The sequence below is a fragment of the Oculina patagonica genome, chromosome 14 (assembly GCF_052425735.1).
Source record: "Oculina patagonica isolate OP01 chromosome 14, crgOcupat, whole genome shotgun sequence".
NCBI lineage: Eukaryota > Metazoa > Cnidaria > Anthozoa > Scleractinia > Oculinidae > Oculina > Oculina patagonica.
In genome coordinates this window covers 18,621,964-18,648,798 of record NC_135771.1, presented here as the reverse complement: position 1 = coordinate 18,648,798, position 26,835 = coordinate 18,621,964, and the positions used below count along the sequence as shown (strand labels likewise).

Genomic DNA, 26,835 nt, shown 5'->3' with positions numbered 1-26,835 from the left:
GTTGGATGAAATTTTGATTTTCTTCCAAAAGGGCAAGGAAACTGTTTATTGAGCAACACGTAGATGCTTCTCAACTGGAATCCTCAAAGTGCAATCGTGAAAAGGCAAATTATGGTTCGCGTACCTGGAAATCGTAAAGGCAAAGTACTTCATTTCCACCTGAGGCCAATTTCGACAGGTCTTTCTGTTGGCGGGTCAGACCACATTCATCAAGGGAGTGCTTAGGTAAGAGAGATTTTGTTTATTTTGTACATAGAGCTTGCCTCGTTGAACGTGACGATTTTTATCCAATCTTCCATAATAGTAGTTACTGCTGTATACCTGTGGAACAAGTGGGAAAATTGTTTAGTATGCGTCCTTCTATCGCCTGCTACTATCATGATTGAGCAAACACAATTTCATTCTAATCATATCAAAGGATCCCCGACATAGCTTTCTTTTGAAAAGGCATAGAAGCTTACAAAACCTAAATCTACTCGATTCATGGCGATTGAATTTCGAAGGTCACACAAGAAACTGGAAAATAGTCGAACTTTTTGACTGTAGTAAAAGTAGTGCTTTTATAAATGAAACATACATGTATGCATACCTCTGTTGGGCATTTACAAATTTTGAATATTTTAGAAATTTGGCTAATTATTTCAAAAACATGCAGTGGGTTTTTGAATTTTAATGGAATTATAGATTTTTTTCAAAAGCCTGTTGTTTGGACATAGAGAAGCAAAAAATGTTATTTGGGGAAGGAATTTTAATGTAGAGATGCCTGATTATTGTGAGGTATTTGATTTAGGGGTTAAAATCCAAGCATAATTTTGGGCCACGCTTCAAAATAAATACTGATTTCCTGCCTGGCTTAGATGTAATAACATCCTTTATTTTAATAGAGAAGAGTGAGAGAGCAGGGTAAGTCATGCATAATTTAATTTTTATTTTTTCGTTAAATCTAAAATTTATATCCATAAATTAAAACAGCTTAATAAAAAGATAAGGAGCAAAGTCAAAGCTTGCCAAGTAGGAGATCTGAAAGTGTAAAACATGCCACACAATGAGTATTTTCTGCTATGCCCGCGTCAAAAATTTAAGGAAAGTCAGTTTATGTACAGTTTGCCCAAAATGATGGTTAAAAATTATCTAGTAAGAAAAAGTATTCGCCCTGTGTTCAAGCTCTTTAAATTACTAAAAGAAAAGTTTCTTGTTTGTTAGTTCCAGATTTTTCCATATTGCCACCCAGTAAAAGGTACTTTGCTAGAGCGATAGGAAACAGGAAACCTAATCTGTCTAGTCATTAAAGAATGCAAAGAATTTTTCCATATAAACAAAGGTTATCTATAATGTATGGGCTGCAGGGGCTAAAAGGATTTTGCACGGAGCTTGCTTCGCTTTAATGGTCAACGACATTATTTTAAGGTAATTCCATCAAAATGCAACTGATTTTCGCTCAAACTTTGCCTACTGGTTGTTCATTCTAAGAGAACTTTATTTTTGAAATAAAAAAGAGGGTCCCGGTATTTGTTTAGGAGCAGGAAGACCTTGAATGTACCCATAACTCCTTGCAATATCAGCATTTACATTATTACGAGTACTAGATAAGTTCACATTTTCTTATACCTTATTTATTTTTCTACATTAGAAATTTGTTCATATTCATTTTATAGATAAAAGGCGATTGCTAGACTCAGAAAGAAGAAAAAAAATGATAGGTCCTCCGGTCAGGGCAGTATTTATTAATTCTAGAATATTTCATTGCTAATAATAGCCACAAAACCTTTTTTAAGCTACCATATGGAGACAATGTCTATCTCTCATGTTTTGCCGTCAAGAAAAACCATTTTTTTCTGAATCAAGATATGTGTTCTAGTTCTGCATTAAGTTATGCATGCGCAGTCGCAGTAAAGATGCGCAGTGCAAATACAAGGGAATCACCCTTGATTAGCCATTCAAAGGAGAAAAGTGATGCGCTGCATCCTTTATCAGATTGTAAAGACAGAAACAGAGGTTTTATTCCTTTTATGAAATTGCTGTGGGCTAAACATGCAAAGGAATGAGGTTACAGTTTATTTGTTTGTGCATGTTCAAACAATTTGAGGCATACTGCGTCCATTACGTCATATATATTCTTTATACTCTAGCAATGAATATCAATTTCTATATAAAAAAGTACACCCAGGAGAATTTCATCTGTCTCAAAAAGCTTGATAAAGTGCAAGCATCCTAAAAATCTTGCTGATGGTGACATAAAGACAAGATATAGATGTGAAAGGGTATAACCTGGGCATAGTACTCTTATCTCCTGTCAGTACTATAATAATTACTGTTAAATACTTACGGAAGATTAAAGAATTAACAGATAACCCGCACCACCCTATTACCCCCAGCAACGGTAGTTTACTGAAAAATTAACGCATTACCCGCGGGTAATCTGCCAAAAATTACGGTAACTGAAACCAGGGTGGTAAATGGGTTATGCATGACACATGGTTTGAGCAAAAAATAGCATGCGACAGGATAAAAACAGCTCAAATCTGGCCGGGATCTGTGAGTTGCCAGTCTAGTATGAGATGACATCTGCTTATTTTAAAGACTGTGATCTGTGATTCCAGCTAAAAACGTGTATGAAAAATGAATTCAAAATGAATAACGTGGTACTACTCCATAAATAGAGACAAACTATATTTGATGAGTTCTGTTAGATTCAGTTAAGCAGACAGTTAACTGTAAAGAGTTACGAGACCGGGTTTGACCTCAGTCGCTCGAGAGAAGTATTTTGCATTGTATATCAGGCTTATACCAGATGCCATGCTACAAACTAAGATAACACAACTTTGTTGGACAGACAGTTAACTGTAAAGAGTTACGAGACCGCGTTTGACCTCAGTCGCTCGAGAGAAGTATTTTGCATTGTATATCAGGCTTATACCAGATGTCATGCTACAAACTAAGATAACCCAACTTTTGTTGGACAATCATTCAATACGGAAGTTGTCAGCTACTTTTATTTTGACAAATTTCCTAAAAAAGATTTAAGACCGGGTCTTGGGAAACGTAATCACTTCTGCATGCATTGTGTGCTGTTTATTTATAATACAAAGCAAAGATAAATGTGCTCAAATCTGTTGGTGAAATGGATATTAATTAAGAAAACTAGATTGAGAGAATTGCTAGCTCAAGCTGCCTCAGGTCCCTCGCACTTCTCAAGTGTTTTAAGTGATTACAAACACTCGACTATGCATGAGGGGCAAGTTTACTGCTGCTTCAGTTTATAAAGTACTTTCAATTTAAAAATACATTGAGAGGACTAAGTGCATGTAGACAAATTCAGTACTAGGAGTTTTCTTTTTTTATCAAACACAATCTTTACTAAGTTGCAATTCTAGAAACAGCTAATTGTGTTATCAAGAAAATATCCAAATTTCTCCCGCGCAAAGGGTTTTTTGGTTTGAACCCCTCCTCCCCTCTGTTTAAGGTTTTTGAAAGTTGGTTTTGTGCAGAACAAGTTTGTTACTTGTGAGTATGAACATTCATTTACCTGTACGTCTACACCTGAAAACTGTGCCCACCTACATCTAATCTGCACCTACCTGCTTCCACACCTGAAATCTGCGCCCATGTACATGTAATCTGCACCCACCTACTTCCACAACTTAAATCTTTGGCTCAAAACCACCTGAATTCCAGCCTGTTACAGCAAACTAAGTCAAGGCTGTTGTTGTGAGGTCACCTGCCGATCATGCCATCTTTGATTCCATTCCAGTGCAATTACTGGGCAATCTTCTGCGACCTTTGACATTTTGATTATTAATTTCTTTCTTCTCAGTGGTCTTGTACTTACTACTCTGAGGCATGTGCAAGTCACAACCATTCTTAAGAATGCAACCCTTGATTCTGATTTGGGTTCTTGTCCAATCTCCAGAGAGAGAGTCTCGGCCCTAAGTCCCCAACATCTCCCCCCTTGTAAAAGAAAAAAAAAGTTTACAACAATGCAAAAGACACAAGTTAAAGAGTTAAGCAAGAAACGTCAGTTAAGGTAGACCATACTAGGTCAGTTCATAGTCTGTGAACCTTGAAGGAGGTTTAATTATCCAGGTTCACGTTCTGGTGATCCCTGGGGATGGTGTAGGATCTAGGTGTGTGGATCCAAAAGGTCTGGCTTGGGTAGCTTTAGATGCAGGGTTCTCAGCATTGTTGCTTGTGTTGGCGTGAGACGCAGAGCTCTCTGTCTTGTTGGTTGTGGGGTTTTCTGTTTCTGGCTGTTGTAGCAGTGAAGTCTGCACATGTGGTTGGGTGTGGTTACTGGTCTCTTCAGTCGGAGGAGCCATGGAGGAATTCCTGCTTGTAGGGAGTGGCTCTTGGTGTGATAGGGGGGTGCTGTCAAGCATTGGCAGAGTAGGCTGTGGGGCTGCTTGCTTGATGTGGACATGGTTCCTACGGATGCTGGTATATGGGGTTTGTATGGTGTAAGATCTAGGTGTGTCTTGTGAAATGATCGTGCCACGTATCTAGGGTCTACTCTTCTGTGTCGCTGAAGTTTCGCATAGACACTGGCACCAATACGCAGAGGGCTGTGTGCTTTTGTTGCTGATCAGTTGTAGTACTGTTTACTCATGGCCCGCTTTTGGCTTTTTGAGCGACTATCTCCGGGTGGACTGGAGATGTCTGTAGAAGGTGGTTTGGTGTTGGCAGGGTAGTTCTTGTTCTTTGGCAAAGCATGCGCTGTGCAGGTGAGGAAGTGTGTCCCTGGGGTGGGGTGTTCCGATAATTGAGCAGTGCATTTTGAAGATCATCAGCTTTCTTTAACATTGTTTTGGACACTTTGATGGCGGCTTTCGGCTCACCCATTGCCTTGGGGGTGGTACGGTGAAGAGGTTGTGTGTTTGAATCCGTATTGGGTGGCAAAATCTTCATATTCCTTGCAAGCGAATTGTGGGACATTGTCAGTGTGGCATATGTGTGGTATGGCAAAGCGGGCAAAGTGGGCCTTGGTCTTACTGATGACTGTAGCTGCAATGGTATCCTGAAGTTCATCAACCTCTATCCAATCTGAGAAGTGGTAGACGGTTATCAGGTATTCCTTCTTGTCATGGGTACGAATGTCTTGGCTCACTCAGGATTGCCATGGCTGTGTTGGAATTGGCAAGGATTTCATGGGTTCCTTGGTTAGTGATTTACTGTATTGCGCACATACAGTGTAGCTGTCACACATGTCTGATATTGCTTGCCTCATGCCTGGCCAGAAAAGAACTTCACAAGCCATGCGGATGTTTGATTCTGCACCGAAGTGATTTGAATGTATTTTATGTAGCATTGTTGATTGCATGGTTTGTGGGACCAGAACTTGTTGACCCTTGTAAATTATCCCATTGTGTACAGTTAGTTCTTCTCTGAAGCTCCAGTATGGGTGGAGATTGGAGGCCAGGTGTTGCTTATCCTCGGGCCAGCCATATAATTATAATGGTTTGTTGGAGGGCGGTAAGATTGGAATCCTTTTGGGTTTCTACCATGAGTAGTTGTTTTGTGACATCAGTTAGTCTGGGGTTGTGGACATTGTATGAGGTTTCTCGTTCAAGGAGAAAGACTTCAAATCCCGTTACTTTCGCATATTGGGGTTTGTAGGGCGGCACGAGAAAGTGTGTCTGCGATGTGAAGGGTTGTTCCTTTCTTGTACTGTATTGTGAACTGATGTCGTTGAAGTCTCATGAGCATACACTGAAGACGAGCGGGTGCCTTGTGTAGTGGCTTTCGGTAAATGGTTTTGAGGGGTTGATGGTCTGTGTGCACAATCACATCAGACTTCCCAAAAAGCCAGTGGTCAAATTTTGCAAATGTGTTGCAGATGGCGAGGCATTCTTTTTCTATTTGGGGGTAGCGTTGTTCTGTGCTGTTGAGGCTGTTGGAAGTAGAGGCAACTGGTTGGAGTTTGCCCACTGCATTTGGTTGGAGGTGTGTGCCACCCAGGCCTTCCTCGCTGGCGTTGACTTGAAGTACCACAGGTTTTCCCAGATCATAGTACTGGAGGTTTGGGGCAGTGGCAAGTAATTTTTTTGCGCTGCTGAATGCTTCATCTTAGGCCTCTGACCAGGAGAATGGGACATCTTTTTGGGTGAGGGCTGTAAGGGGTCTGAAGGTGGTACTCAGGTTTGGACAATATGGTGATAGGTAGTTGGCCATGCCAAGGAACCGCTGGAGGCTGGCCTTGTTTCTTGGTGTTGGCATGGTGGTTATTGTCGGGGTTGCTTTCATTCCGTTTTTCGTGATGATGTTGCCCATAAATTTAACTTCCGGTTGCTTGAATTGCAGCTTGGTAGGGTTCAATTTTATGCTCTCTTTGAGGCAACGTTCCATCAGCGCTACGAAGCCACGGTCATGGTCTTGCTCTGCTTCGGTGAAGTCTTTGCCCTCGCCAAAGACCAGAATGTCATCCACTATGCAGATTGTACCTTTGAGACCTTCTAGGGCAGCCATCAGGCGCATTTGAAACTCTTCGGGGGCACTTGAGATCCCAAAGGGTAGGCGCCGCCACCGGTACCGGCCAAACAAAGTTTGTATCGTGTTCATCCTGGAGGACTCTTCATCCAGTGGTATGTGAAGGAAACCTTCATGCATGTCGACGAGTGAGAAACATTTTGCGTGACACAGTTTGTGCAACTGCTCATTAAGGGTTGGCATTTGATGAATGGGACGAAGGATCGCCTTGATTACCGTCAGGCTGGGATCAATGCAGATTCTGACCTTTCTGGGTGTTTCTCGGATTACTTCTTTCCAGCACCATGGAGTAGGTTCATCAACTTTTTCTATGATGCCTACTTTCTCATACTTGTCAAGGGCACTCTTTTCTGCGGCTATTTTTGCTACTGGAATACGGTGGATGGGCATCTGGATGGGCGTTACGTCGGGTTTGACTGTAAAATGCACAGGTGGACCAAGACAACCAAGTCCCTCAAAGTTCGCAGCGTATTCTGCCAGGATATGCTCTTTCCGAAGCTTGTCAGCAGGGGGTAGCCATCGCCTGGCAGGGATTCTAATCGGTTGTGATGGCAACAGAGGTTCGTCGCAAGTGCCTGGGGTGTTGTTGTGCAGCAGTTGTTCGATGTGGTTGCACTCAACTGGTGTTTGAGTGTGGGTAGCCTGTGCGGAGGTTTGCAGGTCACATGGTTTATTGCTTTGGTCGGATGTCACTGATGGTGATGAAAGAGAAAAAAAAGGTATGGCATCTGCCTCTATTCTGACGAAGCCCAATCTTTCACTGTAACCTCCAGACAAGAGGGTGGGCTTATTGCCCATGTTATCGTCCGGTAAGATTTGAAAGGTCAAAGTTTCATACTTTGTGTTCTTTTGGCATACTAGCTCGACTTGGCCTTAAGGTCTCAATGGGCATGTGTTCCCATATGGATGCAATAGGGTGTCTTTGATATTTGCACCTGTGGACTCAGGGTGTTACCAAGAGTCAAATGTTGCACGAGGCTGCTGTATCGATCTGCTGTATCGATAGAGGGTACCGGTAACTGGTGTGAAAGATGAACCAGTGGCTGAGAGCAGTAATTTCACAAAGTATCTCTTCTTTGGTGGTTGTGCAATGACATTGTGTACTTCATGTGTCTCTAAAGAGTAGCATTGCTCTTGGTAGTCATCAGGGTAGAATGCAAAATCTGTGGGTTCATCCTCGCTGAATTGGAGCGGTCGGTTGGTTGGTAATTGGGGCCTCTGTTGCGTCTGTTGGGTAGGGGAGGTGGTCCTCGTCGTTGCTGTGGTTGTCCATTTGCCATGCACACCCTTCTGAAGTGGTCATTAATACCACACTTGGAACACGTTTTTCCCCTTGCCGGACACTGCTTTCAGGTTCCGGACCCCACACCAGTGCCAGGTGCCAGGTTCTCTGCTTAGTTTCATTTCCTTGTGTCCGACCCAATGGACTTGTTCTTCAGTTGTTGATTTTGTGGAATCAGCGATTAGCTTGTTTGCCATGTGGGCTGTCTCCAATGCTTTTGCTTCTGTCACCACATCCCCCATGGACTTGGCCGTGTTGTAGACCTTGAGGTGAGTTTTGAGCAGCTTGGCTTGCATAGCATCATTATGGAGGCCAAATACAAATTTGTTGCGATACATTTCGTCGCTATGGGCGCCATAAGAGCACAGGCTACCAGCTTGTCTAATCTTGACTTCCCATGCTTGCACCGACTCGTTAGGAGATTGGGAAAAACCCCAAAACTTGAATCGGTCTGCCATGAGAGAGCTCCCTGTTGATCCTGTATAGTGAAGGCGGAGTTTCTCCATCCAGATCCAGGGTTTGTTTCAATCCCCGGCGGCTATCTGAGGTTCTATAGTGTATCGGATTACTTGAAGTGCCTCATCGGGCATCGCCATTCAAAGCGCAGCGATTTCGAGTTGGGGCTTCTTGTAGTGATCCGCTTGTGCTGTCGTTAGGTCTTTTGCAAGGTCCCGGTAATCTGCTTTAACACAGTAATCATTGAAACGGAGTGATAAATGTTTGTAGTAATGACCCATCAACGTTTAAGAGCTGGAAAGTGCTGGAAACCGTTTAACTTTTTTTATTTCATTAATGGTGTGATACTCATTCATTACTCTTTTGAGCAATTGATTTAGTGTTTACAGTCATCAGTGAATTGACAAGTAGCTCTAGAAGGCATATTATTCACGTAACTTTTTGTGAGCCAGAAGCAGTTAATTATTAATTGTTATGAGCAAAAAAGGCATCTTAACTTTAATAGTATGGTTTTAATCTCTGGGAGCCTCTTGTTATATACTGTTGATATAATGATTGCAACAAATGATCTTTGTCAGCATCAGTGGGAAGGGTGAGACAAAATATTAAGTATTTTCAACAATTAGTGGTAGTGTCTCACCAGGGTTTCCAAACACGACAAAACTGATGAAAGCCCGAGGCCATTGGCGGAGGGCTTTTATTGTTTTCAAGCGTTTGGAAACCCTGGTGAAAATAATGCACGAGTTTTTGAAATGGCTTTTCAATCAGCGGTTAATTGCAAACAAAAAATATGTTATTCATGGCTATTCATTGTTTGATTAGCTAATAGTTTAGGGTGTCTGATTCTGGTGAGCTCTTCAACATGCTACAGTTCAAATTGCCCATAACAAAAATTTGAAAATAAATAGTAACATATAAATTTGCAATAAGTAATTTATGCATTATACCCAGTATTGTTATTTTTGCACCGCAATGAGCTAAGAAGGGCAAACAGCCTGGTCCTGAAACAAATTTACCACGTGTCAAAAACATGCATATTACTCTGTGACCTTGACTTAGATTATCATTATGGTAATTCACTGTAAGAGTTATGAAGTTCGGATGTTCCCTTTTTTCATCCGGAACAGAATGTTGGGTTTTGTAGGCTTTTTTGTCATTTCAACTTTGCTATACCAAAAGAAAATTCTTTAGGTTACGTAATCTGGATCCGACTAGTAAGTTTGTCCGAGCATTTCATATTGTTTTAGTGATTGTTATGGATCAATTGTTTTAAGTTACAGTACATACAGTTCAAAAGTTCCATGTTTTGGCGTTTTGATACTGTTTATGGTCACGTTCTAAATGTTCTTTCACGTAAAGCACAATGAAATGACAATAAATGAATGGACTTTTTTTCACCTTAATTTAAATCATAAAAATGTCATAGACACACCCACACAATCACATCCTGTTGGGTAAACCTGAAACCTATTCATGCCATTGTGTTGTGTTTCCTTCAAAACTAAGCTTATTGTTCTTTGACTTCTTTTGTGCGGAAAACTTGTGGTTAAAGGAACCAAAAGTCCACTTTACTCAATGATATAAACAATGTTAAATGCTTGAAAAAAGCGTAAGTGTGAACAAATTTAGAAACATTTCCAGTCTTTGGTTCTATTTATAGTAAACATCCAAAATTTGTAACTAACAGCAAAGTTAGACAAGTTAGCTTGGTTACAGTAGCGTTTAGGCTCTATTGCACCTTATTTGGTCACAAGTTTGAACATGTTTTTTTTTCTAAAAACCGCACGATCTGTTTATTTTCTAAACCCGATTTCCCGTGATTTGTTCCTTCTTTTATTCACACAACTCTCAGCTCTCACTTGTAATCAAGTGACCCCATTAGTAGAGCACATGTTTACCAGGCCTTATAAGGGGTTCCGCTTCACCTTGCGCCAAATTTGGTTATGCTCTTGATCTGTTCCCGCCCATTACCATCACGAGACGTGTGCTACGACTTCCTGAGTGAGAGAGAGCGAGAACTCGATACGTGACGCGTTGTTATTACGCACAAGGGTATTAGAACAATTAACTTTAAGCCGCCTCAAAGGTCTCTCATTGTTTTGCAAGCTGGAGTTTACCAAGTATGCAAAATCAATTAGGGCTGCATGAGCTGCGTTTTGCGGATTTTGTAGGAGAATTGAGTTTGCCATCGTTTGAAGAGAGTTCATGCAACAACGTGATGTTCTATGGTTTAGATTTGTTCTCAAAGACGTGATTATGTTAATTAAATATTGATTGATGTTTGTGTCACTCAGCGGACAGTAGTGTCAGCTTAAATAGACACGACAATAGAACACATAGGATCGGGGGCTACGAATCTAATCACGATCGACTTTTCAAAGACCGTGATCAGGAAATGTTGCTGTTGACATGGGATGGATTAGGCTTACAAATGACAACAAGTGTTTTCAAAACAGGCGTGGGATAATTCGTTATAAGAAACAGCGCCATACTCAATTCTTTTTGTGTTTGTGGGTCTTGTACATGATGTGTATCGATACGTCATTTCCGTTTATAATTAACTTCACTTTTTTTTTCTTCTTTGCAAAAAACTTTGTCGCTTTGAAAACTTCTCTGTGATTCTGTTAAGTTGTTCAAACATGCTTATTTTGTAAGTCACATACTGTCACACAAATTGAGTCATTTTTCCGTGGGTAGTTCGTGACCAATCGGTCCTACGATGAAGAAAAAATAATCCAACTTTTTAACCCTCGGATCATACTGATAAGTGATAGCGAACTTAAACGTTATAAATGCGACCACAATATGACTTAGTGTCGACCGCACGGCGCCAAGCTGTGTTAAACTGTCCATCAAAAGACTTGAAGAAAATTTGCACAGCTCTTGTTTTGGGAAGTTGTGGTCGAAGCAAATTCCGAACGATCTTAACTAACAATTGTTCTCGAACGTCCGATCGCTTTCATTGTTGATATTTCTAGCCACGCGAATTATTCATTCAAGTGAAACTATCGTTTGATGGTTTGGTTAGCTGATTCGGGAAGTAGGGTTATGAATCAGCTGGACAGCCAAACAAAGCATTCTTTCAGTTTCGCGCCACTGTGGAAAATATTATCGATCATTTGCGATTACCCAGTAATTAATTGTGGAGTAGTCTTGTAGCGTAATACGGAAGTCGGCGTGGGAATGATCCGAGTTTCGGAAAGCTTTTTCCAGGTTTCACGTCTCGGGTTTACATTTAAATCCTTTTGCGTCCGATTTAACCCGATTGAAGTTTGAATTCTCCGCAAAGAGGCACCGTGAAACCCCAGTTCTTCAATGGTTAGCACTTGACAGCTTTTGTTGTCTTTTGTCATCCGCCTCGCTGCTGATTGGCTAAAGGGAACGTGATGGACAAACCGTTTGTGTTTTTGACACGCATGACACGAAGTAAACAGTGTGCGTAGATTGGAGAAAAAAGTTCTATCATGTCTTCAGATGGGCCTCAGTGAACGGGGTAAAGCGGAGGGCAGAATGGTTAGCGGCGAGAGTACGTCTCTAGTCGACTTCGTTAAAATGACTAACCCCGGTTTATTTGATTTCCAGGACGAGATACACTCGTTCATCGAAGCCTTGCTTCCTCATGTCAAGGCTTTTGCCTATACGTGGTTTAATTTGCAAGCAAGAAAGCGAAAGCACTACAAGAAACATGAAGTGCGAATGACTCCTGACGAGGAGAGGAGATGCAAGGAGGAGCTTGATGCTGAAGCGCCTGAAGTAAAGCAAAAGTGGGCTTCTAGGCTTTTGGCAAAGCTGCGAAAAGACATTCGCCAAGAATGCAGAGAGGACTTCGTGATGTCGGTGGTTGGAAACAAACCCGGCTCGTCGTGCCGTTGCGTCATTTCCAACCCCGATCAGAAGGGGAAAATGAGGCGAATAGATTGCCTCCGTCAAGCTGACAAAGTTTGGAGGCTAGATCTAGTGATGGTGATTTTATTCCGAGGCATTCCTTTGGAAAGCACCGATGGCGAGCGCCTGGGCAAGTCGCAACACTGCCAGAGTCAGACTCTGTGTGTTTTGCCCAACCATATCACGGTGACAGTTCGAGAGCTGGATCTATTTCTAGCCAACTTCATGTGTAACCGAGGTAAGAAGTATTCACGTAAAAATCTCGATGTTTTTCAGCTCTACAGCAGAGTCGACCAGGTGTCTAGATGCCTGCACAGCTAAATTACAGAGTTAAATTTTGTGCAACTCAACCACCGTCTCCTATCAACAAGTTGGAGGTGCTATGTTTCTCTTTAATAATTAAAACAGAAAACTGTTTAAGTTCTTTGGGTGTGTAATTTAATCATTTTATTACTCTAAAGAAATGAAATTATGTTGTTTGTGTAGTTTGTTTTCTTGTGTTCCATCGACCGCAATTAGTTTCCCATTTTATTCGTAGAGCACAAACAGGATTCCAACAGTCCCGTACGAAGTTCTGCCGATCCAGATTCTCACCAAAGTAAGCATGAATTTTTAATATCTTTCTTTCTAGGACCTGTTCGTAAATGTATTCAAAGTGAAAAATACAGAATTGCATGTATGTTGTGAAGTTACGTCGAAGTAATGTGAAAAATAGACCACTACTTTCAAGGACAAATGCTGTGTTGTTGTTTTGTTGTGACCCGACACGTGCGCGCATTTGAACAATCCAAATTAATTCGCTCATAAGGCTTTTGTTTTTGTACTCGTTGCGTTATCCGCCTCTGGAAACCACGTTTCATTGTTGTTAAAGGGAAAACTAAGGGCCCTATTTGCATCCCTAGTTAATAGCAAAATTAGCCCCTCCGGGCTCCACGTGCTGTTTTGGGAAATCGCTGCTATTTTGCACGCAAAATTCTTTTTCTCCCCCATAATCGTAAAAGACTTCCTCTGAGTTGGTGAATAAATTCCATCGCGTATTCAAAGTACTGTAAGGTAATACACGATTACAAAAAAGTTCAGTTTAGTAAACATTTAAGATGCTTTGTTTTTGGGGGTCTAAGCCTTTTCTTTTGCGTACATGACTTGAAAGTTCGTGCGAATCGATCGAAAAGAAGATAAGTTTCATATTTCCCCTTGAGTTTTTTCGCGGGTCGATCTGGAAACTTGAGTTTCAACGACGTGCTATGACGTTTATGTATTTGACTTTTTGTTTGTGGAGTAATGTGCTAAGCGGACAATTGGTTTCGTGGTTAGTGTTGCTTTCTTGCGGTGTACATCGGCAAATTACAGCAAAGGCTGTGAAATAGGAAGAGAAATAAAACGACAGGAGTTGCGTCCCTTCGCGATTCGTTACATAACTTTAGGGATATCCACTTGACAGCTAACTTGTTGATGCATATTTATATATTCTTTCGCTTCAGGTGAACATTACATATATGCCACAACCACTGCATATCAATTGTGACATTTCATCTATTGTTGTTAGTATCAACCTAAAGCTCTTGCACTGGTGGCTGTGTGTTTAGTTTCAGCAATTTCCCTTGAATAATTTGTCATGTAAAGTGAAAAGCCTGCAGTGTTAATTAATTATTTGAGGCACTTTAGGAGATCTAGATCATTCGTTGTTCGTGTTTTGTTCCGTGTAATCTGCAACATAATGAAACTGGAAGGAAGCAAACCATAACGAATTATACGTTCAGAAAGACGTTCAGAAGGTTGTGTGTTTTCAAGAGAGATTTTCATGACCTCGAGGCCTTTTGTGTGGGTGGAAAGGATATGAGCTGTTTCTAATCGTGCGTGCACGCGGGAACTTCTGAGTTATGTGAAACTATTTTAAGTTTAGTGAAAAACAAGTCATCTTCACGTATAATCAGGGCTAACCCTTTCTTGATACTTTGGGTGGGTCTTAGAGCATTTTCTTTTTGAGTACCGCATGGCTTGTGGTCATGACGGGAAAAAATCAATCTAAGGGGCATGTTTTTGTGGTTTTGTTTAACGTGACTCAGTTACTTGATAGTCCGAGTGGATTCCTTCATGTGAAATTCAACTCTTTAGTTTGCCTTTCGAGGTCGTGACACTATTTTTTATCTTTGCACACAACACTTCTTTCTCCGAAATTCAAGGGTGTCGCTGCATGTTATCTGCTTTGTTGGTTCCTAGTTGTTGTTTTGGGGTTATTTCAACATTTTGCTGAACCGGAGAGATTAATCCTCGGATCAAGAAATAACATTAGTTCTAAAATCTTGCATGATTGACAGGAAAGCTTATAATGAATGTAATTGTTGACAACTATTGTTCTGCTAGTCACTTGACAACTTATTGTCTTGTAAAATGTCATAAGGTTGTGCTGTACAATTGGATGCTACCTTAAAACAATAGATGATAAGCAAACCTTTTTAGTCCAAGGTCAGGCATTGGAATTAAACTTTCTATATTTAATACAGTTTTATAATGCTCCTAAGCAGCATTGAGTGTTGAGTTGACATGATTCTACAAAGACGTTTGGGTTGTTTTTGCTACTGGTCTGCCTGAACATTTTTTTTTTTTGTAAAACTGTAGAGAGAAGTTTTACACTGATCAGTAGTAAGGATTAAAATGTTAATCTGACTGCTACTTATGTTTTGTGTTAAGATAAATTAAGTGGTCATGTATGTTGTTTGACTTTGGACATGGCAAGGCCAAGCAAGCTTGCACGAGATAAAAGAAAAAGTTTCCTTTTTCTACTATCAACAAAAGTTGTACAAGTTTGGTCATAATCCATTGTTTAGGTTTCATTAATGGTTGTGATGTCTGGTTGTTTAATAGAAGATTATTTCAAAGACAAAACAGATCTAAACTTAATAGTTTTGGAATTATCACATCTATGTTAAAAAAATAAAGCAACATAATGTGCATCAAAAGTTTTCAAACTTGGCTATTTGATAAGTTTTTTTTAACAAATTTTGGTTACTTTCTATACAAGTGCTTTTGAAAAATACTGAATCTGATGTTTAATGAAATATTAAAGCATTTTTTACAATATAAATAACAGGCTTATTAAATCTTCTTCTTTGTTTGTCTTTCATAAGTTTATTTCTTTTCATTAGGTACATGCCGAGACCAAATTTATAGCAGTGACTTTACCTTGTACCTTATTTTAATGAAAGGCACCTTTTATCTTGTGTAACCTTGGTTATTATTTTATAAATAACAGAAAGTATGTAAGTCAACCTCATTACAAACAGGCTGTTCCCATTATTAAATGTAACTGGGAATTCTATATCTTTGATGAGTACAGTTTGATAGGCTTGTCCACCTCTATTACCGTACAGTTGGCAAAAGTCTTTGTAACAGCTTTGAATGTCTTGTCTTGGCAAATTCTTATAGTTTATGTCTTGTGCTTTGTCAAATAATTTTCTCATGACAGAATGACAAAATTCGCATATTTCGCAAATGAATGTGTCCAGCTTCCATTTTTGACATAGTGTGTTTTGGCCACACTGCAGATCTCACTGAATGTTATTTCATTTGCACCACTATTTTTTAAAGAAGTCTTATGTAGTTAAAGGAGTTTAACTTTGTATAAAGGAAGGGCAATATCAAACCTTTTGTATCTCATAATTGCACTTAAGCTAATTCACAACATGCAGGTGTATCTGTATTTGTTTATGCAAATCTTAGAGAAAGCACACAAGGTTTATATAGGGTAGTTTATTATGCATATCATCAAAATGTTTAGTGGATGGTGAATAAAACAAGGAAACTCAAGTGACATTTGATAAAGGACCCCTCCTTGCACAACAGAATTAGTTTAAGGAAATGAGATAATAAGAATAATAAGTTGTTTATATTACTTTAGGAGGTTTCATTGTTGCATACCAAACTTGTTACATCATAATGAGCTTGTGGTTTTACTACTCAGGAAACCAACAATTGACAATAGTCAGAGTAAATTGAAACATGTGATGTCCTTAAAATAACTGGAAATACTGATGAGGCATTCCAAAGTTATAAATCTTTTTGTAAAAGAAAACTTTTAATTTTGTTAACTGTTTCAGGGAATTGACTGTTTTGTGTCTTCAAAAGGACCTCTGTAAGAATCTGTCAGCTTTGTATCAATATTGCCTTGCCCTGATGTGGGCTAATAATATATGCCACTCAGAACTGTAAGCTGTATATGCGTACCTTTTAGCTAAAATGGGTTCACTCCATATCACCTAACACTTAATGTTGAAGAGAGTTTTTGTGGCATACAGAGAATCGGGAAGTTCTTTCATCCACCTTGACCTTTAAGCCTCTATCTTGGCAACAAATATTTCCTTTAAGAAGGGAGTGGGAAGCAGATTAAAATTTTAACGTTTATTTTGTACAGTTACATGTAGCTGGAAAGGCGAGCATGTGTTTGTACATGTTGCAAGTGGAAAAATTTGACACTTGTTAGTGTCACTGTAAACAACAGGCAGGTGTACATGTAGAAAGCTTCAAGGCAATGCATCCACTCAAAACTTATGTTGTTTTTTAGTTGTCAAAAGTTATGGTATGAAAAGAATGATCATTTATTTATAGAGGCTGCATGAAGTTCTCATGAATCCTTTAATTTCTTCTGAGGAATTTCAGTAAAGTTCTCATGAGTCCTTACTTCTAAGGAATTTCAGTAATTGGTATTTTGTGTTGTGTTAAATTACCTTAAATTGTACCTTTTGATTGTAATTGTGGAAAACAAAATAAATTGACTATCTGTGACATACCTTGCTAATGGGTCAGCAAACATAATTGAGAAACACCTCTTTCTGTTTGTTTGCCAAGAAATGAAACTTTAATGGCATGAAATGATTTGACTTTCACTCTAATCTAAGAAAAACCATGAAAAAAATATGAATCTTGCTTAGGAGAATTTGCCAGTGTCAGTGTTTTAAGTTTAGTTTCAATTTGATGACCGATTTGACAATAAGAAGGAAGGAAGCAAGGGTAGAGAGGGAAGTAAACACTGTATTTACACAGTTGATAATACATTTGACAGTTCAAACCCAATACCAGTTCTTTTGACATTAACTGTCACTTTGACTCCCTAGTTGTCTAAAATAAACCATTAATTTTTTATCATTGTTTGATGCAAATAATACCAAAGAAAAAAAATTGAAAAGCAATGTGAAGATGACTAACAAAAAATTGTACAGAGCTATTTTATATTTATTTGCTTTTTGCCTTGATAGTCTTTTTAACTTGAGTGGTAACCTCTTAACTGTAGTAACTTGAGTTAAAAGTTTAAGTATGAAAACATTTGCAGAAGTTTAATAAACATTATATAAATTACAGTTTTTTGTACCTTGTGTCCATTATAATATCCTTATATTACAGTTTTTCGCCAACCATGTTACATTTCTAGAGTTCTGGCAGGAATTTTCTTTTTATTTTCTTTTTTTTCCGCCAAACTATGTAACTAGCCTGATTTGTCAGATATGGATAGCAAGGTTGCTTAATTGACTATGAAAGTGACCTTTGGAATGAATGTTAAGTACAAAAACTGCCAGTAGTGTTGAATTGTGTCACAGTTCTTTGTTTCTCAGTTGAGTAATAGTTTGTATTACTTTTTTGTAGTTGGCACAGAGCAGAATTTGGTTTCATCTGGTGTGTTTACAGTAGCTGAACTCTATACCTATGCCAGAAGTAAGTGTCCAGATTATGTCTTACAGTGTCACTCTATGCACCTTTAACAAACAATAGTTTTCAACGAAATGATACCTTGGTTAAAACTTAGCATAAATTAAGATGAGCTGATGCTTTTCCTTCTATTCTGAGTTTGGTTTCATCTGGTGTGTTTACAGTAGCTGAACTCTATACCTATGCCAGAAGTAAGTGTCCAGATTATGTCTTACAGTGTCACTCTATGCACCTTTAACAAACAATAGTTTTCAACGAAATGATACCTTGGTTAAAACTTAGCATAAATTAAGATGAGCTGATGCTTTTCCTTCTATTCTGAGTTTGGTTTCATCTGGTGTGTTTACAGTAGCTGAACTCTATACCTATGCCAGAAGTAAGTGTCCAGATTATGTCTTACAGTGTCACTATATGCACCTTTAACAAACAATAGTTTTCAACGAAATGATACCTTGGTTAAAACTTAGCATAAATTAAGATGAGCTGATGCTTTTCCTTCTATTCTGAGTTTGGTTTCATCTGGTGTGTTTACAGTAGCTGAACTCTATACCTATGCCAGAAGTAAGTGTCCAGATTATGTCTTACAGTGTCACTCTATGCACCTTTAACAAACAATAGTTTTCAACGAAATGATACCTTGGTTAAAACTTAGCATAAATTAAGATGAGCTGATGCTTTCCTCTTTCTGTTGTTTCATCTGTTACTCTACTCAAGTAGTTCATTCACTCTAAAAAATTAACGAAATGATACCTTGGTAAAAAAAGATAGGTGCTTTTCCTTCTTTCTGAGTTTGGTTTCTCTGGTTGCGAACTCTACTTCAGAAGTAAGTTCAGATTTTCTTAATTCACTCTTCACAATTTAAATTACCTTTAATTAATTAAGATGAGCTGATGTTTTCCTTTTCTGAGTTGTTTCATCTGGTGTGTTTAAGTAGCTGATGTTAGTAAATTAATTAAGATGAGCTGATGCTTTTCCTTCTATTCTTTACAATCATACTTTGAATTAAGACAATTTTAAGATAGTGGCAGTGTTAATTAATCAAGGGCATTTGTTTTTCCAGGACCATTCTTTGCTGTTAGTTTATATTTTAATTAATAAGAATTGTGCAAAACAAAAGCTATACCTAGCAAAATGTGCTGGCCTCGTGTCAATGGCGTAATGCTTTGTTGTTCACTTACTGTTTTATAGTATCTTAAGTGGCTTTATAGTTTTTTAAATTCAGTTAGTTTCAGAAGTGTTGTGTGAAAATGTGATAGTATGAGTTTTCGAAGTAGATCTTCACAAAAGTAGCTGTCAATAGAAAGGGGCTGTGGAAACTTGGCCATGGTGACCAAAAAATGTAGTAAATTAAATTTTATAAGAATTATTATAAAAGATAATTGCTTTAAAGTGTCTTACTTTAGACTACATGGCCAATAATTGTTTTGAAATATGTCTGAGTATGTAATATGTAGCTCCATTTTCCTATGTGAACACTGTTCTACCAGCCCCCTTACACATACATGCTATTGATGTAAAAACTTTGAAACAAGGAAAGTTGAGATAAGCAATCAAAAGTAGAAACTTAGGTTCGCTTAAAAAAGGAACATGGGAGTATCAAGAGTGGTTGATACTTGACAGTAAAATAACTGTCGAGTGCAGAGGAAGTTTTAATTTTAGCAGCTTAACAGTTGACATCGCGACTTGTTATGTCCCTCTAAATAGCAAGGCAGGGCTCTTATCTGTTCTTAGACTACACCCCTAAGACACAATGGCCAATAATTATTGGAAAAGGCAACAGGCTCCTCCCTTTGCACCAAGCAATTTGCATTTGCTTCAAACAGGGTTTCTCAGTTTACTAGTCAGAGTAAAGAAAAAAATGTTTTCCTAAATCTTTCTCGTACTACCTTAGCAGGATTTATATTGGGTTAAGTTATGTTTTTAAATAAGCAACTTTGAATTAGTTTGAATTACGCTGTTTAAAAATTCAATCTAGCTTGGACTGCTGGGCTTGAATTAACAGCAAAAGGATTGCCTGAACATGAAGATTTTTTCCTTTACTAATCTTAAGCTGTAGATTTATTAACAGTTAACTAATTATAAGTGCAATGTTGGTTTTTTATGTGTGGGACGTCCCCCTGCTGGGCTTGAATTTTTATGAATAAAATTTGTGTTTCCTTTAAAATTAATTTGCATGTACTTACATACTTTTTGTCTCTTTCCTCAGCGCCGATCAAGTGTATTGGTTCATCTCATGGTCTCATGTTATCCGACCTAGAGAGCCCATCATACAGCGATGCAGGCCTTGAGCAGCGTTTTCCAAGTGCAGTAAATATACACCCACGGCCAGATCCATATGACCTAAGGTACAGAAAACGAAGTCGGACAATTAGCTCTGTTTCATCAGTTGATGAAGATTGTGATGAGGATGACAGGGATAGTACAGGGCTCTATGTCCAGTCACCAGCAAGTTTCTCCTCCCAAGGATCTAACTGGCAAAATGATGTAGACTCAGGTAAGTCTTCATCTCAGTACCATAGCAGCTCTCATAAGCTTGTAATTTTATGGCATAGTCTCTCAGTTAGAAATGTGTAACTTATTACTAACAAACTAGATATCTGCAAAGAATAACAAACGGGTCATGTAGCAGCTCTTGCAAGGTCTAACATGAATGGCTCGCTACCCTTCGAGGAAACAATAGAACAAACAACATAAACAGAAACCCTAGCCCCAAACGCAATAGCAGCTGCTACAAGAGGACCACTAGAATTGCAAGCTTATGAGAGCTGCTACACTACTGTAACAAACAAGGAAAAAAAGGCTTTTGTCAGTAGATCTAAAAGAAAAGGTTCTTGCAAACTAATCATTAAATTTACTGTCATTAAAGCTGGCATACAAATTCATCCTCCGTATGAACTAGTTTTTGCCTTAATTTTTGTTTTGTTGCAATTTCAGGGTCCAGTGTTATTCACTCTCCCATGGTCCCATACCCTCCCAAGATCAAACCAGAACAGAACTGCTCAGGATACAGTCCGATGGAAAACCACAACTCTGCAATCACTTGCTGTAATGTGAATGAACCACAGTCACCTGCAGTCACATCATATGGTGGTCAAGTGCCGCAGCTGCACAACAGACAGATGAGAGACTGCAACATGAATGACACATCATTCATTATGCAGTTAGCAACAGCACCTAAAGGCCATGTACCAGCGAGTTGTGGGTTTGGTATGAATATTCCACAGCAGGGATTTACATTCCGCCTCCCAATGCCAAATGCTCACATTCCTTCTGTTGGTATGTTATTTTGCATTTTTGGTCATTTGGTACCAATCACATTGTGGAACAAAAATGAAACATTTTAAATAACTCTGCCTGTTGTAATGCTGCTGTAAAACTAATGTTTAGCATTGCATGCAAATTACTCCTAGTAGCTTCATGTTACAAAAATCAGAGTTAAATGCAAGCGCCTGGAGTTTCTGAGAGTCACATAAGTTTTGTCACTTTTAGGTAAAATAAGAAAGGGGTAGTTTGTAATGGTGTCCTTCAATGTCAAAGGTTCTGCTCCTTGTCGTACTGGCCCACCTTCTAGTGATTTCATCCAGCTTCTTGAGAGGCCCCGGTCGAGTTCAGCACCAAATGGTAGGCACTATGTTCCTGGGACATCAGCAGTCATACCTCCCCCTTTAACAAGGTCACAAAGTGGTAACAGTATTATACAAAGTACTGGTGGGAACACCATGAATGCAGCAGATCCACGGAATTCTCCAGTACATCAGCAGCAACAGTCTCCTGTGTCAACAAGCCCAAGTAAAACAAGTCCTCCTTCAGGAATAACACTCAACACCACTGTTCAGATAATCCAGGTAACTGAGACTATGGATTGTCAAACATGGTTTATCTATTGTTTCCTGTGTGTACAGTCTTCTTTATTAACTTTATCGAAAGCATCTCCTAGCTGGTTTCTTCTGTCTTCTGTAGATTACCTTGTACTCTACAGAGTAGTAGGGATCCTGGAATATTTTCAAGTAACAGACTTTATTTTCATCTGGTTACTTGCTTAGTAAACCAAGTTCTGGAAGAATACAAGAAAAGTTTGTAAAACAACAATTAAAGGAAACGATTAAAGATTTAAAGCTTTTTGCAAGCATTTTTTTCAGCTTAGACATGTTATGTATTTGGCAAGGCAGCCGCCACACCATTCCTTTTGAAAAAAAAAAAAAATGTCTTTGTTGAATGACGAGTATTCTTAATAAGAAGGAAATGGATTAATGTTTTCATTTTATGGTTTGTTCTCTAGTCTCCAACAAACAATCCCAATAGTGCGGCATCAACATATGGCAACCAAAATCCTCAAGTGTTCAGCTACCCAAACTTGCCACCTGGTTGTCTATCTGGTGTCAGCCCTCCTCTACCAATGGGCTTGTTTACATCACCAGGCAATGCTCCTAGGGGTAACATACCTACTCGCTGGCCTGCGGCCATTCCTGTGGCACCTGTCTCCAGTAGTGGAAATGTTGTATCTGGAGAGGAGTCACCAGACTACCAGATGGTGTCAGGGATTTGGGAATATGAACCCTGACGAGGGCATGCTGGAAGGTTGGTGTCAGGTACATTGCCACATTTCATTTTGATGAATGTGTTATTTGATTGCCGTGTCCTGTCCTGAGCTTTCAATTCTCAAAATTGAACAACAAGCAACATACAGTAGAACCCTGATTTCTCAAGCCTCCAAGGAAAATGATAATTGGTTCGAGAACTCGGTGAGCTTGAGAAATCGAGAATGAAAATGTTCAACTGAGGAAAGGGGAACCGCTTTATTTGGGTTGAGTTATCGGGAGTTCCAAAAACCCAGTGTTCTTTAAAAACAGGATTCCACTGTATGAAATGTACAAAATTATCGCAGGATATTGAAGGAAACTGGTTAAACAAGTTATTTGTATTGCTCAATATGGCTAGAAACTGTGTAGCGCCTTCATAGACATTGAGTTAAAAGTTGGTTTTCCACTGATGAAGGAACAGCAGACGATGAAACCTGAAACATCTGGAATTTTCAAAACATTTAGTGCTAGAAAACAAAAACAAAACGTTCAACTGAATGTTAGTTGTTTTCCTATTAGTTCTCCAGACTGCAATGTAACATCTACCGGTAGTTCAAAGCTGGGTTTACAGGATTAAAACCCATTGATTTTTTATTCCAATTTTAGAGAGGAATTTCTTCCCAGTGAACAACACTGCAGAGTCAATGGATGTCATGTCTGCTCGGATATCATCCTGAACAACTGAGTTACCCAAACACCACACGGCCAGATGAAAGGCACGTAAAACGGCCAACTGCAAGCCGGTAAATTCACACATCACAAGTCATAAATGAACATAACAAGTTGTACATTATGGTGTTGGAAAAAACGTACATGGTATGTCGAGATGTGCAGTACTGAGTGTTGACTAAGACCTAGAAAAAACTGAGCACTGAAAGAGAATGGCTCAGCCAAATTAGAAAAAAGTTTGGTTTTGCCATACAATGTATTTTAAGTTATTGTTCTTCTGTAAAGATATCAGCATAAAATATTAGAAGCATTCATGTACAAACCAAAGAATTTAAAAAGGCTTTTTAGAATGATAATTATACACAATACCATATTTATAAATTGCATTAGTAGAGTATTTTGGAAAGTGAAATTAAGTACATTCGCAATATTTAGAATATTTCCATGCGTAAATACATAATTAATAGAATAGTTCAAGTTAAATCTCTAAATGCTAACACAGTCTTGGCTTCAAGTAAGGTCTTGTAGTAGGTGTAAAAGCTTGGTGTTCGTCAGCCGTCAGGCAGCAAAGAGTACAAATTGTTTATATGAATGCTGTTTGTAAAAAATGTGAATTATTTTCTTGATGACTGGATTAGTGAATTTTTAAAAAAAATTCAGTTAGTGAAAATCAGCATGTACAATTAAGTGTGTATTTTGGTGTAATATATTGTACTCCTAAAACTGCATTTGTGGCTTTTTATGGACTTATTCATATAATGGCTGCTGTCACTGTTATTAATAAACAATCATGTTTTCACTAGAAATGGATGGTATAGTTTGCAGGTGCAAGAGCAGTTTGAGTCGCACTGTGTTTATATAAGAATGATCTTGTTATAACGTCACAATTATAAGGACAACAAAATAAGGACATCAGTTTCTCATAAATACACACTGCCGTAAGACCCTTAACACTTGCATTTTCATTCATAGTTGCACCAGGTGGTGGTACATTTTGTTGGACTGTTAATTCCTGTTATTTTGGTTTCCTGACCTTAACAATTTTTTTTTCATGTCACAAAAGTGAAGAGCAGCCATTAACAATGAATACAGTCTGCATTTCAGTAAAGCTCGGCATTATTTGAAACTGCACTTTCCAAGCCAGTTAATTGATTTTCCTTAAAGTTAATTATTCTCTAGCTCCTGTACAGCTAGTGTTTTCAGAGTTTTGAGGGTTTTGTTGCAACTCCAAACTTATAGAAAAAAGAGTTTATGCATCCCTCACTAAATTGTTAGGAATACTTTATACTGTTACTGGTGCTTCAGTTTACATAGGGCAGGTGATGTTAGTGGACAATAAAGGCCTTTGCAGCAGTAGGTCACAAACAATAAGGACAATTGAAGCTCTATCTTGACACTTTTTTTGAGGAATGAGGTGGAGGGAAGGTAAAGCTAAAATTCAAGTCAAATCAAAGGTGTTTGATGGCCTCCTTTCTGTAATGCAATTTCCAGTAACAGAAATTGCAAGGCTATATATAATGTGGCAAGGAATTTTAATTCAAGTTGTGAAGTGGGAAGTTCCATTGATTGACTTGTGGAACATCATCAAAAAGTTAATAAATTAAAATTAAAATTGCCATTTGTGAAATGATCCATAACACATAGGCTTTGCAGAGATATCAGTTTGTCTTCTTGGAACACGCATGTCTGTTTTTCAGGAGTGTTTTTTGTATAACCTATTGCTGCAAATGGCCTTACAACTGCTGACACAACTACAGTAATACTACTAATGTGTTGAAACAAAAGGTCTTGTCAGTTTTTGTATCAGTTTATTTTTTTCCACCTTTATTACCATTTATACTGTACCAATTTACCTTCTAGATTGTAATTCGTTAAATTTTGAAACTTTAAATTGAATTAATCATGACAATACAAGATATATTTCATCAGTCATTTTGATAATAATATTATAATCATTGTAGTAGAGAAATATAATATACAGTAGATAAATTATAGACATATAGAAATAGAATTGTTTTGTAGAATAATAGGTCTGTAAATAGTCCAGAGAGAGTTCTTGTTTTAATACTAGTGATAAATTTTGTAGTTTCACAAAAGATGTTTAGAGAAATAATACTGTACTTCTAACTGCTTAGAGCAGCTGATTTTTGGGATTAGATGTAGAGATTTTATAAATAGGGCTATCTTTTGTAAAAGGGATGCTTTTTTACTGATAGTAGTTTTCCTACATTTGTATGGTTCAGATATTTTGTAGTCTTCATAAGATAATTCCCGTAATATATATAAAAAAAGCTTTAAAAGACATGCCTTCATGGTTTTCATCTCTCTTAAAATATTTGTAGTGAGTGGCAGGCACACTTAACTCTTTAGATTGCCATTAGTTTTGTACCTGATTTGCACTAAACAGTTTACGAGCTTTTTATATTTTGTATTTTTTGATTGTGGCATGATTATTCTGTTCATGGCTGTGGATGTTGTTATTTATTGTTTTTTTTTTTATATATACAAGGAGAGAGAAAGGGTGAGTGTAAAAGTGCAAGCTGCAAGGAAACTGCAACAATCTGCAGAATGCATAAATTTCCGAGACTCCCAATAGAAATAAATAAACCCAATTTAATCCTTAATAATTTGTTTTACTGCCTATCTTTGTCTTGTTTCATATCAGTTTATTACAAGGCTCTGCTGTAAGGAGTTGACAGTTATCACCAGTGGCTAAAGGCTAGGATACTGACATGTCCCTAAAAATGTTCTTGTCCATTTAGAACCAGAGACAACTGGGGCAAGCAAAAGGCAAAATGGACAAAAAAATAATGTGAAATCAGGGACAGGGCTATGTAGAATTTGTTTTGAAATAAGTCGAATTATGTTTTCTTGTTGGGGTTTCCCTTGCACTTGCACATGTGATGTTTTCCACCCAGGAAAATGGCCATATTTTTACTGATCTTGGAGACTTTTGTGTCAGATTCAGCAGGAGATTGAAAATTAATTTACCATTATTTTACTGCTTACTTGGAGCATTTAATACTTGGCTGATGAAGCTTAAAGAAGGGATAAGTGGCTTGACTGGATTTAAGAACTGCTACAGTGTCATTTTGAAGTGACTTTAATATGGAGAAACAGGGACTGCAGAACATTTTTCCAATTGCAGGGGCTGACTATTGACTTGAAGTGGGGGCTTTAGAGACTCTTTTCTTAGTAATTCTTCATTTTTCCAAAATATTGGGGGGTGCTAAAGAACCCCTAGCTCCACAGTCCCTTGGAAATCCCACATAAAGTATTTCTACTGGCAGTTCAACTTTCTATTTGAAAGTTTGGCTTCATCATTTCTTTAAGCTTGATCTGTTGCATTGCTGCACCTATACTAGCTGTTTGGTTATTTTAAACTTTTGCACATAGTGTTTTTGGAGATGTAGAGTACATAGCAAGATTCCAGTTCAAACACAATTGAAAATTATTTTCTTAAAAGGGAAATTCCTTGGGAAACAATTGTATTGACTGTGTAATCTTACATGTACAAGCTGTTACTGAAATGAAATAAAGAAAAACAAAACTTGCTTCTATTGTCTTGTTATATCCCCATTTCTTTGCCACAAGTTGACTCATTGTTATCTCCATTGTTAACAGAAAACAGAATTTGAACAAGTCTACCCTAACTTTACCTACTAGAAATGTTAAGAATTCTCATATTATATCATGGGTTCTTGAACTTTAACAGACAAAAGGTATTCCTCGCTTTTGCCATATTTTGTTCATTAACAGATCCCTTTTATAGCCACAAATCAA

General features: G+C 38.3%; 2 protein-coding genes across 6 annotated transcripts in view; one reads left to right on the top strand and one right to left on the bottom strand.

Annotated features, from left to right (window-relative positions):
• Positions 1-20,127, bottom strand: part of LOC144638743 (uncharacterized) — a 35,894-nt gene extending 15,767 nt beyond the window's left edge. Inside the window, exons 1-2 of the mRNA XM_078497990.1 lie at positions 19,991-20,127; positions 125-321 (exon numbers count right to left, since the gene is read on the bottom strand). The gene's annotated coding sequence lies outside the window, so the exon portion shown is untranslated. The remainder of the gene's footprint in view (positions 1-124; positions 322-19,990) is intronic.
• On the top strand, positions 75-26,606 carry LOC144638736 (nuclear factor 1 C-type-like). Of its 5 annotated transcripts, none has more exons than XM_078497983.1 (9): positions 75-225; positions 11,801-12,341; positions 12,642-12,701; positions 17,741-17,809; positions 20,010-20,297; positions 20,738-21,079; positions 21,341-21,648; positions 22,083-22,392; positions 22,990-26,606. In XM_078497983.1, the coding sequence occupies exons 2-8, from the start codon at positions 11,915-11,917 to the stop codon at positions 22,362-22,364; spliced, it is 1,776 nt and encodes a 591-aa protein (XP_078354109.1). In that variant the 5' UTR covers positions 75-225; positions 11,801-11,914; the 3' UTR covers positions 22,365-22,392; positions 22,990-26,606. The 5 variants fall into 5 exon arrangements, with proteins under 5 accessions (XP_078354109.1, XP_078354108.1, XP_078354107.1 ...); XM_078497982.1 differs by lacking the exon at positions 75-225 and adding an exon at positions 2,017-2,046; XM_078497980.1 differs by lacking the exon at positions 75-225 and having other exon boundaries at positions 11,063-12,341; positions 22,083-22,381.
• Positions 26,607-26,835: the final 229 nt, after the last annotated feature.